The following is a 16,422-nucleotide window of genomic DNA, read 5'->3' as shown; positions in this document are numbered from 1 at the left end:
CCTCACCACATCTCTGTGGGTATGTGACACAACCACTAATTTGCCACAAAAGTGTTTCATGTGTTGGGACCAGGATTAATACATGCTGTTTGGCATTTGCTACTTTTACCATGATGACACTTACCTTTTGGTCACTCTGATGATGGGGGGTTTAGATCCCATTACCACAATGCTCAACATTTGCTGCAGTTTGGAACCCCACACTTAACTTTTGTTCTACACAATGATGGGGGTTCAAGCACATTGACACAGTGCTATTGCGATGTTTGATTTGTGTAGCCCACACTCAGTGTTTGGTCACACATGTGATGGTAGTTACATTGAATGTTCAAAGTCATATTCAATGTTGTGGGCATTTGTCACAGACTACACACTGTTGTCATGATGTTAGGGGGGATGTATTTTGTTGACATACCTAATGTTGGTGTATGATGGATGTGTGGCACATCACCCATCCTATGGGTGTGGGTGTTGATATTGATAGTCACATAGCACCCTATGAGTGGTGGTGGCAGTAGTGATAGGCAACATACCCCAATGAGTGGGGGTGTCAGTAGTGATAGGCAACATACCCCCTATGAGAGGGGGTGGCAGTAGTGATGGGCAACATACCCCCTATGAGTGGGGGTATTTTCAGCAACATGACTTTCAGGTGTGCCACACTTTTGTCAAGAACAAAGAATAACAGTGCTCTAGTTGTTCATTGTAAACCTGTGGTGAAGTAGAACACTGGGGAATCATTTGTCAGACTGCTGCTGCACAGGAGTATGTTTTATTCAGTAAATCTGACTTTTTCCTCCAGTGGATGAGGAAGGTCTTTGTGAATGTAGAGAAAATATGTCCCTGTTGTTGCTTGTTTGCCATTTATCATCATTTCCATGAGAATGTCATGTGAGAAACCCATTTTCTTTCAAACATGGTTCAACACGGTTCAACAAATTCCAGCAGGAGGTCAACATTTTCCAGACAGTGAAATCACCAAATAACTCACCACAATTCTTAAAATTAGTATGCCTCCACTAACAAATGATTTACTTTAGGACTAAACCTGTTCTCCCCTTTATTTATGCACCTTTGTCAAAGCCTTAAAACCAGGCTTTCACAACGATGCATTTCAAAGGGGTAAAACCACAGAGCTGTTCAGATTGAAGGTTACAAGAAATTCAGCGTTTTTTTCTTTCAGGGGGGTGGGTTGCCCCTGAAAAAACAGCTGAATTTCTTGTAATCTTCAGTCTAAACAAAATATTCAATGAAAATGCTACATCCAAAAAACAATTGAGTGAATTTCACGCCTAATTTAAAGGGTCTGAGTTACAATAGCAATTTTATCCAAAAGGGAGGGCACTTCCAGGAAGGTCTTTGACTATAGTGGAGTAGGGAACCTCTTTTCTACCTCAGGACTCTCTGACTCCACCACAGGCAGGACATAACTGGGAATGCTCCACCTTGCATATTAATGTTTGATTCAAGTAACGCATCTGAATTCATGTATGCTTCCTTGGGGTTCAGAGACAGAGTATCGAGTAAAAAATACCGAGCTGCACAAATATCGAGCCATTAATATCGTTATTCAGAAATATCGACAGCAAGAATATTGTGGTCAGGAATATCGACAGAAGTGTTTATATCATTTGCAAAAATATAGTTAAAAATATCATTTTTTTATTCATGTTCCGTAATTTAGTATATATTTTATATGTATGTATATGTGTATAAGAATTGTTTGTATTTTTAATATATGTGTCAATTTTTAAAAGTTAGAGAAAAAAATTATTTGAATTTTGCATTTTTTGTTCCGTAGTGGGTTGTGGGTTTCTAGGGGAATAGGGTGGGAAGTATTTTAATTATATTAAATGTATTGATTATGTTTAATTTATTTATATTTGTTTAATTGAGATGATATAGTGTTAAATGGGTAAAGTGACTCAATAATGTATTAATAATTGGTTGTTAATTAATTTTAATGAATTAATTGGTAATTCATTATGATAATTGTATAATTATTTTAGGTGTGTTATGGTGTTTATAGGTGTAAAGGGTGGGAAGTAATTTATTTTAAATTTATGAATTAATATTTGGTTGGTAAATCATTGTAATTCATTAATTGGTAATTAATTACGGTAATTGTGTAATTAATTTTAGGTGTGTGTAGTGGTGTTTATAGGTGTAAAGGGTGGGAAGTAATCTATTTTTAAATTATGAATTAATATTTGGTTGCTAAATCATTTTAATTCATTAATTGGTAATTAATTACGGTAATTGAATAATTAATTTTTTGTGTGTGTTCTGGTGTTTATAGGCAGAAAGGGTGGGAAGTAATTTCTATTTAATTAATGTATAGATGTCAATTAAGGTTAATTATTTGATATTTATTTTGGGTAATTGTTTATTTTTGTGAGTTGTTTTTAATTTTAAAGGGGTAAAGTGTGGGCATTATATACATTTTAATTACTTTATTATTAGTTGTTAATAGTAAAAGTTTTTAATTTAAAAATAAGTTTACATTGTATTTTATCTTACTTTAATTAAGGTGTATGTTATGAATATTATAGTGTTAAAGTGTGTTTAGTCAAATAAAGTGTATTAGTTTTTTTATAGTATTTTTTACTTGATTATTAATTATGTTAATTATGGAAGTAAATGTAATCAAAATGTTGAAGTGTTTTGTTATTGGTGTGTTGTTAATGGGTAATGGGTGACCTGTTCGAAGGGAGTGAGGAGTGTGTCTGTCCTACTTCTCATTTGGGAAAGCTCTCTCCATTACTGCTGGCCGCACCCGCTCCGCGGGTGCCGCGTCGTTGTGTGAGCGGGGAGGACAATCCTGACTAGGGCTCTGCTGCTGCCTGACACCTGCGGCAGAGAGGAGGTGGAACGCGTATTGGATGCCAGCAGGGACTCGATGTTCCAGGAGTCCCTGTTTTGATTGTGAACACCGGCTCCAGCGTTCTGCCCCCAGCCCGCCCACAGGCTCCCACACGCACTAAATCTCTGGAATTGAGCTAATCACTGGGTGACCTGTTCGAAGGGAGTGAGGAGTGTTTCTGTCCTACTTCTCATTTGGGAAAGCTCTCTCCATTACTGCTGGCCGCACCCGCTCCGCGGGTGCCGCGTCGTTGTGTGAGCCGGGAGGACAATCCTGACTAGGGCTCTGTTGCTGCCTGACACCTGGGGCCGAGAGGAGGTGGAGCGCGTATTGGATGCCAGCAGGGACTCGATGTTCCAGGAGTCTGGCTTGTCTATGGACACTAACAAGTGTCCATAGACAAGATCTAAGTAAAACTAACAGCTGGGTTAATAGCAGCTGTACTAATGCCCTTTCTATCCTGAAAAAAGCATTACATACATCACCAAAGTGTTTTGTGCTGATACGGCAAGCCAGAAAGTCTTACCAACTTGCGATTAAAAATAGGAAAAGCCAATTGAAAATAGAGGCTTGGCAGGCTTTACAAAAAGCATCGCAACATAAAGGTGGAAGGTGGTTAATGCACCTTTCCTACGGTGCAATGAGACAAATGTTATCGATCAAGCAATCACTGGGGACACCTGGATAAACCACTTTAAAGCTCTTTATGAGCAAGTGATCCCCCCTGCATCAGGTAACCCAATAACGGAGGAAAGGGGTCCCGGCCATTACAGCATTATGCAAGAAGTCTTTCCAATCAATATAATTTTTGACCTCCAAGAGGTCACTAAGGCCATTAAGGATAGCCCCTCCAGTAAGGCACCGGGCCCTGTCGGAGTCCCAATTGACGTATATAAAGCAGAGTGCTCCTTTATTGACCAATGTATTAAACAAAGCTAATCAGCATGGGTTTATACCCTCTTGGCCTGATGCTATTGTCGTCCCCATTTTTAAAAAGGGCAATAGAAATGATCCTACCTGCTACAGGCCGATCTCGCTCCTTGACGCCCTGATGAAGGTGGCGGGTCGGATTATTTTAAATAGGATGCAGGAATGGGTAGATGAAAATGATGTGATATCGAACCTACAATATGGTTTTAGACCTGGCAAGGGAACAATAGAGCAGGGTCTAAACCTGGCCCTAGTAATATCTAAATATACGCATGCCAAGAAGGGTAACATCTTTGTGACATTTGTGGATCTCAGTTCGGCTATCGACTGTGTACATCTTGAGAAACTTTGGGCAACCCTGAGCACCATGGGCATTGATCCTCAAATTCTTACATTTATTGGAGAGTTATATAATGGTGCAGGAGCTAGGGTGAGATACGGTAGGTTGGGTGAATGTTCCGACAGGTGTGATATACGGAGGGGAGTGAGACAGGGGTGCATACTTGCGCCCCTTCTCTTCACCCTGTAAATCAACTCTGTCGGGCAACACCTTAGAGAATCGCAGTATGACTACCCTTCTATCTCAGGAACACCGGTCCCTATATTTTCGTATGCCGATGACGTGGCTATAGTGTCTCGGACTAGGGTCGGCTTGCAGAGGGCCGTCCTTAAATTTTCAGACTATATGAGAGATAGGGAGCTCAAAGTCAATATCAAAAAGACGTATACCATGTCATGCGGAGCAGGGACAAAGAGACTACCCTGTCCCATTTTCTTGGATGGAAAAAGGATTGAATGTATAGATAGGTTTTCCTATTTAGGAATAAACTTTGTTAGAAAGGGTTCATGGCATGCAGCAGCGATGGCCAGAAATTTGGCTTTTTCTAAGGTGATAGGAGCGTTGAGAAACTTCGCGGCGAAACTTGGTGGACTGCCCGTGTTGGATCTCATTCAAATTTATAAGGCCAAATGCGTTTCCACAGGTACTTATGGCTCAGGTTTAGGGGGGATTGAAAACCCGCAAAAAATGCAATGCCCCGAAAACCAGTTTATACGGTATTTATTAGGAGTCCCTAGATCAACAGCCACCTTTGCCACACATATTGAAGTGGGCTCACCCCTTATTTCCGATATAATTAATATAGCCCCTGTATTGTTGTGGCATAAGGTCTGGGTGACTCCAGAGACAGCTTTTAATAGAGATGTAATCATTGATTGTCTCAAGCTCGACGGTGTGGCCAATATTAAATGGTTGATGTACGTTAAAAAGACATTGACTGAGATTGGGCACCCAGAGTACTTCCAAAAACCAGAAACTATGGTAGCTGTCCCCAGAAGAACCTTGAAAAAATTGGTACTGGACCACCTAGCTGATAAGAGGTGGGTCCGGGAAAAAACGAGGAGCACTATAGTAGTGTATCAGCAAATCACACCCTGTGAAGGGGTACAACAGTACCTTTTATCTGAGTCAAGTTGTTACTCCCGCATGCTATTGACCCATTTTCGTATGGGTACCTTCTTTCGCCTTATTACTTTTCCTACATGTAACAACTGGTCCAGGGAACGTCTTATATGTCCCTGTGATGATATCTCATTTCAATCAAACATACACTGTGTCCTTTTTTGTACATTTTATCAGATACCAAGGGGGGCTTTTCAGAAACCTATTTTAAAAGCCTGGGGGATACTCTCTTGTCGTGAGGCTTTTCTTAAGTTACAGTTATTAGAAAATGATTTTATTGTACAGGCAGTATCATGTTTTTAAAAGCGTGCAATTAGGTTTCGAAATTTCATGTAATCGAAATGAATTAGCAATTAAGGTATTGCTAGCCAAGGAATGTGCTTTGATAGTTTTCTGTACATTTTTCTGTGCTCATACTATCAGTTAGCCTCCTGCAACATGATTTTCTGAGCCTAGGCGACACGTGCAACTTGTTTTATTGTGAACTTTTTTAATAGGATATGTGCTAAGCTTTGTTTTTCTGATTGTAGAGCCTTTTCCTTTTTATTTATGTGAAAGTACTTTTTAATGTATGCTTTTATGATTTTCAAGTGAAATCGAATAAAGCTTTTTGTCTGTCTGGGTAGGAAATAAAATAAATACATTTAAGTATTAATTAATATTTTGTTTCTAAATATTTTTTAGTTTAAAAGAATAATTTTTTATAAATGTATTTATTATTTTATATATTCTTTCTAGGTTTTTGTTTTATGTAATTAATATTATAATATGTTTTCTTTTCATACGTTTAATTTTTCATTTTTAAAATATAGTTTATTTATTTTTATGATTTTTTGAATTATTAATATTTTTATTTGTGTTTTAACTGTTTGAGTGTGAATGGTAATTTTTGCCTCACCGCTATCCAACACTTTCCCTAATGTTGCACTCACTGGAGTGAGAATAGTCATTTTTGCCTCTCCGCTATCCAGCACTTTCCCTACTTTTGCACACACTGGAGTGGGAATAGTGATTTGTACCCTACACTATCCAACACTCTCCTTAGGGTTGCACTCACTGGAGTTGGAATAGTATTTTTTACCCCATCTGCTATCCAACACATTCCCTACTTTTGCACTCTTTGAAGTGAGAATAGTAATGTGTTCCCCTCCGCTATCCAACCATTTCCCTACTGTTGCTCTGACTGGAGTGGGAATTTAATTTTTAGCCCTCCGCTATCCAACACTTTTTCTACTGTTGGACTCACTGGAGTTGAAATTGTAAATTTAATTCCTCCGCTATCCAACATTTACCCTACTTTTCCACTCACTTGAGTGGGAATAGTTATTTTTACCCCTTTGCTATCCAACACTGTCCCTACTGTTGCACTGTTTGTATTGTGAAATTTAAATTTAAATATTTTTTAATGGTTTAATGTTTTAATTTACTATAGATGTTTTTAACATATTTTAAATCATTAGTATATATTATTTTTATATTATTTTAAACTTTTAACATAAATTAAAAATAATCATTGATTGTTTTAAAGTAAATATATATGTATACATTATTATTTTTGTGTGTTTAATTTTTATTAAGTTTTTTAGTTATATTTTATTAAATTGTATATTTAATGTATTAATATTTTCTTTAAATTATATTTAATATATATTATTTTATTTTATATTTATATAAAAGTCGATATTTTGTACATCAATATTTTTTAGTCGATATTTTTGTACTTACCTGTTTAAGTATAGGAGTCGATATTTCTGTTGTCTATAATTATACTTGATATTTTTTACATTGATGTTGATTCAGTGAACTCTCGTGCTATGTTATAGAATTTTGATTGATCAGAGAAAGGTGTGTGTCCTTTTAAAAACATACTCTGGTAGTAAGAACATGTTTTCATTGCTATTTATTTAAGTTTATTTCATAAACATATAATACTCTCACAATAGATATTGCATCTATAAAATTAAAAAAAAATGATATCAGAATAAAGAAGGGCCAATCCTGTGAATAAAAGGTGCATTTTCTTGGTGTCTTATATTATGGCACTTTTTGAAGGTCTATTGCACTTAATTTATTGTGACTCATCATGAGGCATAGACCAGTAGCATAGGTTCCACCTGTGTGTTATCATGCTGTGGTTATCAGACAGTATTAGTTTACCTCTGTTAAACTTTGTGTGCTACTTTTATGACTTAATCTTCATTGTAGCACTTATCCATTTATGAAAGTTTGACACCTTTGTGTAAACACCATAATTTCCTTCCTGTGCACAACCTTCTCCCCAGCTCACTATTCCTGTAATAAAAAAGGTGCCTCGGAACGGGGTAACATGAGGCCCACCAAGGTCCCCCTGGCATGCGTCCTTGACCGCTGTGTCATAGCCGGCACAGAACATGTTCCTTGTGATGGCGAAGTTGCTGGATTTAATACACTGCTGCCTGCCAATGTATGGAACCTGGAGAACTTGGAGTTTCAAGGCCATCTGGCCCATCGGCTGGATGATCCCAAAACCACTTACTGTTGCAGCCTCTTGAGCCATGAGTACATCATTGGCAAAGTCCATCTCTGGGATACACACTGGGATAACATACTGAGTGAAATTCATGGGCTCTTTCAATCTCAATAAAGCAATGTCATAGTCATAGGTTTGCAGGACAAATATTGGATGTATGAATATTCTCTCCACCATATGGACTGATTCTGTGCCTTCTTTCTTCTTTGTGTCAACTTCCCCTAATTGAAGATATAATAATGTAGTTAACATGTGTGAGTGACAATGGACTCACCTGAAATTTTATTTCAAGATAAACATTGAACCAAGTTTTTCATTTCTTTTTTGTTGTAATAATTGTGGAAAAATAAAGTACAGAGTTAAAACACCATAAATGCCTTTGAAATTCATTAAAAATATAGTAATTCAATAATTGTACACACCTCTAGAAACAAGATGCATTACACCTTTAAAAAAATCCAAATCAATCAATTGAATTGGTTAATAAATCCCATAAATTCCTCACAAGTTCCCCAATGTCTTTACAGATTTCTTGACATCACCTACCTTCTTTTAGAGAACTTCTTTCTCTGCAGAATATATTGCATTTTTACTTTTCAGTTTTCAATATTTAGAATTTGTTAAAATCTCTGCAATTGTGCAACGATGTAGCTATCAACCAGTGAACCCATGAATATCAATGTATGTGAATTGTGTGGGGTGTGCCTATACTCCATATTCCTGAGTTAGGGACAACTTTATGTATGGTTTTGATGAACCTCCCAAACACCTATTGCCAGAATAACATTTCCAGGGGACAATGCCAAATCCATGTTGCTGTTATTTATCAGGCAATGGTTCTATGCCCATGTTATGTAATTTTTCACATACATGTATAGTAAAACTGATATTGAAATATTGCATTCTTCTGAGATTAGGAGCCGTTGAAATCAGATGCAGCTCCAGTAGGGCTTCACATCAGTCTATAGTAATTTTTATTCCGCTCTTTGCTACCCACTTTTTCAGTGGGTCTTCATTATTGACCAAAAAACTCCCTATAATTTGATTCATTTTATGAGAAAAATTAGGCTTGATGTGGACAGAGTGAGCATGGAACAGAAATTAGTATGGTGTTCTGATGGCCATTTTGATCAGATGTATCCTGTTTATTAATTATATTGAAATAGTATGAAACTCGCAAAAGACCCAATAATCTTAAAGTCTGCTTTATCACCTCACTTGCAACCACAAACCAATGTGGAAATGGATTTAAACACTGACGTACTGGTTGAAATAAATAAATCTTTTTGTCCTCAAATGAATGATTTAAATTCCTTAGCTCATGATCATAATACTCTCATCGAAAGAGAAAAGGAGGAGGAAGACTTTGCTGCTACATCTATCTCCACTAGTATTGATCTCGAACTTTGTGGTCGATACATGGATAAGAAACCTTTTGCCCAGGTTGGGGATAGTAAAACTCCACGTAGAGCAACTCCATCTGGAATGCTTTTATATAGCAGCACCCCATCAATCAAATCTCAAGATGATTTATTAATGCATAGTGATTAGAAGTCTCCTCAATTTATTTTATCAGGGATTTGTTCTTTTGTTCAATCTAGCTACCCAAAAAATGAGAAACCAATTTCTGAATCTCTGATAGCGCTTGAACAAATATTGTCTTCTATATTGTTACTCCTTGGTAAATTTGCTGTGAGTTCTGATTGTATTTTGTCATCTGTGTCTGAGATATTGAAGGAAATGTTGTCTAAAAAGGGTGCTAATGTTTCATTACCCCCCTCCGAACCTGTAGTTGAAAATGTTACATTACCCCCCACTGAACCTGCAGTTCGAACTGCGTCAAATTGTATCAATCTCTTGCAGGGTAATATCCCTATGAAATTGTCTGTAAAGGCAGACATCCATACACCTCTCAAGAGCCCTACCTTATCTGTCACTGGGCAGAGCAAACTCTTAAAGCCCATTGTCAAGGATGATAGCTTGGTAGAGATGGTACAAACGATCGAAAATGATCTTTTTCCCATCTTTACTCAGGAAAAAAAGGGCCCGGATGGATTGCCGGCTCAGACTAAAATCAGAAAAGAAAAATCAAAAGGGAAAAATAGGAAGTTATTACGTAAATATAAGAAAAAAAGGCCAAGGCAAATCATTTTTCAAAAAAACATAAGCCCTGAAGCGCGAGAGGAGGTAGGAAATGGGGAAAACCCTCTACTGAATATCACCAACAATAAGGTAGCGGACGATGCATTTAATAAAGTATTGGAGGATAATATGGCTGGGGGCTGTACAAATGAGGTAATTCCATCTCATGTGTTACAAGCGCCAGAACCCTTATCCGTGCTGGTTGATGCTACGGGAATTCCGCCGCAAGTGGTAAAAATATTAAATCCAACTGCATCTATTTTCCGGCCCCAACCTGATACTGCTAGTGGCTTAAATATTCAACCAGTAAAATGCGCAACGATATGTGTGGATACATTAACACTGGATTTTCTTCCGTTGTTCGATCAGGATGTAAAAATGAATAGGTCTTGGCTGCTTAACTGTTTTAAAGAGATGGATAGTCTAAAATTGATTTTGTCAAATGATATTGATTTAGTTCTTCCAATAAAATCAATTACTGGACAACGAACAAGAGTAACTTTCTACTCAAAAATAATTACTAATCTTGTTCTACAACAGGCGGAATTTTTCCAATGTAGAGGAATTGACGTATTACCTCATTATAAGAAGGCCTTATCTATTGCCTCTAGAGATAGTATTGTTAATCCAGTATTTACACAGGATGATCATTACTTTGGTAATAAAGATCTAAAAATCTGGGTCTCAAAGGGCAAAAGAATGGTATCTCAGGCCCTGCCATTGCCTGATAATACAGATGTCCCTCTAATAGAAGACAATCAGATGTGGAACTGGTTGCCCGGGGTTTTATCTACTAATTCCGCGAGTAACCCACGACTCTTCCAACATCTTTAACAATAACGTAAAAATTGTCTCTTGGAACGCTGCTGGCATGTTTAATTCCCCTGAGAAATTTGACTTTTTATCTTCTTTAAACGTTGATGTAATATGTCTCCAGGAGACGTGGTGTAAAAATCTCCCCTATGTAGGGAAAGAGTTTTTTGTCCTGGAGGCTTCAGCAAAACCTTCAAAAAAAGGCCATGCGAAAGGTGGAATTGCTTGTCTTTTATCCACCTCTCTTCAATGGCAATATACACACTACTCAGACTCTAGTAATCTCTTTCAATCTATAACTATCAGTAACTTAGGCAATGTAGGCACGCGGTCTTCGTTTGTTATTTTAAATGTATACATCCCTCCCGAGGAATGTTTTAATTCAGTTATGAAGCGAATGTTTTCTTATGTAACAAAGCTATTGGAGGCTGAATATCCCCCCTATATACTGATGGTTGGAGACTTAAATAGTAAAATATCCAACTCTACTTTAGTTAAGTTCAGAAATAAACTTAAGGAAGAAGTATATAATATACCTCAAATGGCTTGGCCTACTAAAATAAAATCTAATAAAAGAGGTAAGATTCTCTTGGAGGAACTTAGCCTCTTAGAAGGGCTTATTATTAATGGTAGAATGCCCTCTGATAGTCCTGCCCATTATACACATGGCTCATACAGGGGTGAGTCTATTTTGGACTATGCCATTACGGACTATGAGGCGTTCCATTTGATTAGGGATATGGTGATCACTCATTCTATACTGAGTGATCATAAAATAATTAATTTAACTCTTTCACTAACCCTTCCTGAAACTAACTCTTGGTCCTTAAAGCATAGAGATCTTTCCATTGATCGAAGGTCGGGTAGATGTTTTTGGGGTCCCACTACCATGAAGGATGTACAAAGCCTCCTGGCTCAAACTTTACTAGAACTCGATCAGTGGGAGGGTACAGAATTCCTACAACTCGAAAACCTTATTAAAAAAGTTATTGGATTTGCCAAGAAAAAGGTAAACCCTAAAAGACCACATTTTTCTCCTAGTCCTCTATTTTTCCTGAATAGGGAGATAAATGCACTAATCAGGAAACAATATCTTAATAGATCTGAGGAAAATGAGTCTCTACTAGCCTTATTAAAACGTAGAAGAGTTAGATTGAGACTAAAATTGAAAAGAGAAAAAGAAGATTCTCTTTGGATTAGTTTGAGGGAGGCTATAACCTTTAATCGATCTAGAGAATTTTGGTCCATAATAAGGAAAGGCTGTGGTACCATAGTAACTGCCCGTCCTATAGCCATCTGCGAAGAAGTCTGGACAGTATTTGTAACTGCATTATATGCTCCAAATGAAGTACTGGAGGATATAGGTATGTTGGATTTAAATGGTATGTAAAAAATCATTCTCCCTACTGAAAAAACAATAGTTGCTGCGATAACGAGTATGCGCTCTACCGGAGCCATGGGTCCAGACGAACTGCCCATGTCAATCATTAAGCAGGATATCGCTACCTGGAGTAGGATTCTCCTCTCTATATTTCAGGCTTGCTTTTTAACAAGAACTGTCCCTGACTCCTGGAGGGGTAGTATATTAATTCCTATATTTAAAAAGGGGGATCGGGAGCTGCCATCTAATTATCGTCTAATAGCTTTATTAGATGCCATAGGAAAATTTTTCGCCAAATGTTTATTAATGTTAATTATGGAATGGGCAGAAATTAATAAGATTTTACCAATGGAACAAACTGGTTTCCGTGAAGAGCACGGAACGCTAGATAACCTGACATTATTGCAGGTGATCAGTGACAAGTATGTATGCATCCGTGATGGTGGCTTATATGCCGCATTCATTGACTTCTCCACGGCGTTTGACAAAGTGGACCGCCCATCGCTGTGGAGAAAATTGGCGGCATTGGGTATGCCAGGATACTTACTTGCATTGGTTCGCTCTCTGCATATGAACACATGGTGTAAGGTGCTACAAGGCGGCGAAGAGGGTCTCACTTCATCCATCCCCTCCCAGAATGGCCTTAAACAAGGGTGTATACTGGCGCCTATATTGTTTTCTTTATATATGGCCGACCTCCCAATTTTTATTTCATCTTGTGAGGGAGTGGCACCGAAAATTGGAGGGTCTGCTATATCTATCCTAATGTATGCAGACGATATTCTTGTCTTGGATTTGACCCCGAAGGGTTTATCTAATCGTCTGCTTGCATTGAATGAATTTGCTGTAGCACACCATATGAAAATGAATACATCAAAAAGTAAAATCATGTGTATCTTTGGTAAGAGAAAATGCAGATCTAGCAATTATAAGTGGTTTATTGGGGGCAAAAACTCGACGTGGTTAAATCTTATCCTTTTTTAGGCAAAATAATATCAGCGAATCTTAGTGAGATTCCCCATATCGAACATAACTCTCGCAAAGCATTGACCCATGGTATGGGGTTATGTTCGTTATATAATGCCACTGGGAAGAGACACTTCTCACTCTTTCTGGAAGTTTTTAAAGCAAAAGTGCCAGCTACTCTTTTATATGGAATTGAATTAGTGGAGCTGAAATATTGGGGATTCCTTCAAAAAATGGAAGGACGGGTACTTCGGAAAATTACATCGCTTAGTAATGCATGTTCTACTTCTTCATGCAGATTAGAATTCGGACTCCGAAGTTGCTGGACACAGGGACTGGTGGCCCTGGTAAGATGGGTAGCATGCTTGGCTAGAGGAAAACCTGGTACCCTAAGAGAACTTATTAAAAAGGAGTTACTGGGTAATCTTAATGATTTTTCCTCTCTACTAAAAAATTTTAGGAAAGCTGTGGCCCTGTTAGAGTTGGATGAGAGTACCCTATTCTTACTTACTCCCTCTGAACTTAAAGCTTCATTAAAAAGAGCTTCGTGGGAGCTATGTTATAAGATGGATACCCTTGCCCAACCCAGATTATATGACAGGGAATCTCTGCTAGAAACATACACCCCCAAGCTGGCCCAACAATATTTGACCTGGAATATTCCTCATGGAGTTCGTAGGATATGGTACCTCCTACGACATGATTTGCTCCCTCTTAATTCACTCTTAGCAAAATGGTACGGGGGCTCCCCTATATGTAACTTCTGTAATGTCGCTGTACAAGATCGTAACCACGTCTTGTTTATCTGTCCTGCTTTACGCTCCTTGCGATCTAAGTGGATTAAACCTATTTGTTTACAATTGGGAATTTCAAATGCTAAATTGTTTTTACATGCTCTTTACTGCCCTCCTAATGAACTGTTTTGTTGTAGAATTTTTAAATTTTTTAAAGGGTTCTTAAATATTTATTGAGGTTGCTGGGATGTTGCCGTGGTTCACTTTAAGAGCCGATTACTGTAGTGTTTTGCTCTTTCGTCATTAATTATGTATGTTTATATATCTCTTTTTCTTTCATCTGTTACTATTGTATTATGGTGTGTTTAATTTTTATGTGGCCCTCAGCGAGAGCCAAAACATAATAAATTTTGACTTTGTCAAGACCTTTTTGTTTGTTGTTTGTTTTGTTGAAATAGTATGCTCAGTCTGCAGGTCCTTTTTTAAAAGGCTCTGATAATTAAATGTTTTACAAAAATATTGAATCAATTGTTGACCATATGCAAGAGTATCAAGCAGAGTAGGAATTATTGCTCCCTTTAGGGAGAGAAGAAATACAGTCTCCAGTGAGTTCAAAAAGAACACTTTGATATTCAGCACATTTATACTATAACCAGAAATGGAGGAGAATTAATCTAGCATCCTAAATTAGCTAACTTTTCTTGATGAGGACGAGGCACTTGAGGCAGGGTAGGTCGCTACAATATTTTCACAAGGACTATTATGCTGAAATACAGCATGCCTCTCTAGATGACCTCGAGGAGGCAGAAGATTAACCACAATTGGGTCCACCTGATTAGGTCCAAAAAGGGCAGCCTAGTCAGGTTTTTCTTCGGTCTAATTTGCCAACTGCCTGGATCACGTACTGCATATTAATGGTTCCAAGAATTGAGTAGATAAAATTCAATCCCCCCAGTCCTGAAGAATTGCCCAGATCATTCATTGGTATTTTGAGGCAAGAAACATGCTGACCTCTTGATTTTTTTGACTCACGTTGATCATTACCACTCATGGTAGCACACATTGTTTTTAACCAGGAAAGTGCACTCACCGAATCAATAGTCTTTAGTCCTGAGATTCACCTGCTGCTTTTTAGCCACACTCCACTACTATGCTCACTACTCACACATCTATACACTTAGGGTCCTACACAGGCACTTCACATACCACTTCTTTTGGATAAAGATCACCATCAAACAGCCCCCTAGATGGTGCCCATCGAGCATTGCAGTGCAGGCTCTGCAAGGAGCAAAACACCTATGATGAAGCATGGCACTCTTTTGAGTGTGTGAGAGCTCCCATTCCAAAAATGGAATTACCCCTTGGGTTCCACCCATACAGATCTATTAGAAACCCTAACACCCCTTTATAGGAACTGTATACCCTCCCCTACATTCCTGATGGAGAAAGATAGCCATGTCATTCAAATTGAGACTAATAAGGACCGTAAGATCGAGATCATTCCTGATTTTTAAGCTAGGTGCTCAATGCAATTATTAGAGGAGAAAGGGGACAGGTCAGTCAAGTAGCTTGCTCAGCCAAGAAACTACCACTAATACTTTCCTCAAAGATAAGGCTAGATTTGAAACTCTTGAACAAAGATCCAAGTAACTTGGTGAACTGGGAGGAGAGACGCATATGAATCTGGACATGTTTCAAGAAGTCCCTGTTTACCAGGGCAATACCCTTCCCAGCATTAAACAAAGAAGTGTCAAGGGTGTCTTATTGGCCCCTGCATAATTTATCACTTTAATCAGGAAACAGGTACTAGTGGACAACAACATTACTAGGTATATACCTAGTTCCCATGGACAATGTTTAGGACAATTTTGGCCAACCTCAAATGTTCAGAACAATTTTTGCCAACCTCGAAATGCCACTATTTCAGAAAATTACCGGCTCATAGATTTATGAAGTGTTAGCATTCTAAGATGAAAAAGTTTTGTATTGATGAGAATTTTTAATTTTCATGGGATACTTTGAAAAATATTTTTTTTCAATGTATTATTTATTTAGGGCCAGATTGATAACCCCAGTTGTGTCATGCTCCCACCACACTATGTGCTACATACTCAACGCAATTGAAAAATCTGATTATAAAGTCACGCAAGGCCACATTCCGTGGCTCTGAGTGGCTTCATAAATCTTCAGTAAAGCAACACAGCGTAAATAGCTGAATTTCCTTAATCTGTGTTAGGGGGGCATTCCATGGGCATTTCCCAAATCAATTGCCTTGGTTTTTGATGCATTGCCAGATTTACCAGAACTGGTAAACCTGGGAATGCGCTAAAAAAAATACACCTTCCCAGGAGAGGCGTAACAAGGAAAAATATCTGGTTTTCTCCTCTTTATTTCCTCTTTCTATGTATGCTGCATTCTGCAGCATATATAGATAAAGGAATATACCTCTCAGGATTGTTTTGTGCAAGAGGGTGCCCCTTCCTGCACAATCCTGCATGGAAGAAGGCACCCTTGCACCATGGTGCAAGGGTGACCGAGTTGGTGCTAGGGAGTCCAAAATGGAGCCAGTGCAGGGTAAAACTGCTGTATTCCTCTAAGTACAACACATTCCATATCCATTCC

At 38.1% G+C, this 16,422-nt stretch overlaps 1 protein-coding gene across 2 annotated transcripts in view; it reads right to left on the bottom strand.

Annotated features, from left to right (window-relative positions):
• Positions 1–7,138: 7,138 nt before the first annotated feature.
• LOC144772974 (coagulation factor X-like) overlaps positions 7,139–16,422 on the bottom strand; it is a 484,958-nt gene continuing 475,674 nt past the window's right edge. For both annotated transcript variants that reach the window (XM_078657697.1, XM_078657696.1), the window contains exon 8: positions 7,139–7,985. In XM_078657697.1, coding sequence (XP_078513823.1) covers positions 7,438–7,985 — 548 coding nt within the window. In that variant the 3' untranslated portion in view covers positions 7,139–7,437. The remainder of the gene's footprint in view (positions 7,986–16,422) is intronic.

Source organism: Lissotriton helveticus, chromosome 8 (genome assembly GCF_964261635.1).
Source record: "Lissotriton helveticus chromosome 8, aLisHel1.1, whole genome shotgun sequence".
In the NCBI taxonomy this organism is placed as follows: domain Eukaryota; kingdom Metazoa; phylum Chordata; class Amphibia; order Caudata; family Salamandridae; genus Lissotriton; species Lissotriton helveticus.
The sequence above is the reverse complement of the archived record's forward strand: the minus strand, read 5'-3'. Positions and strand labels throughout refer to the sequence as shown.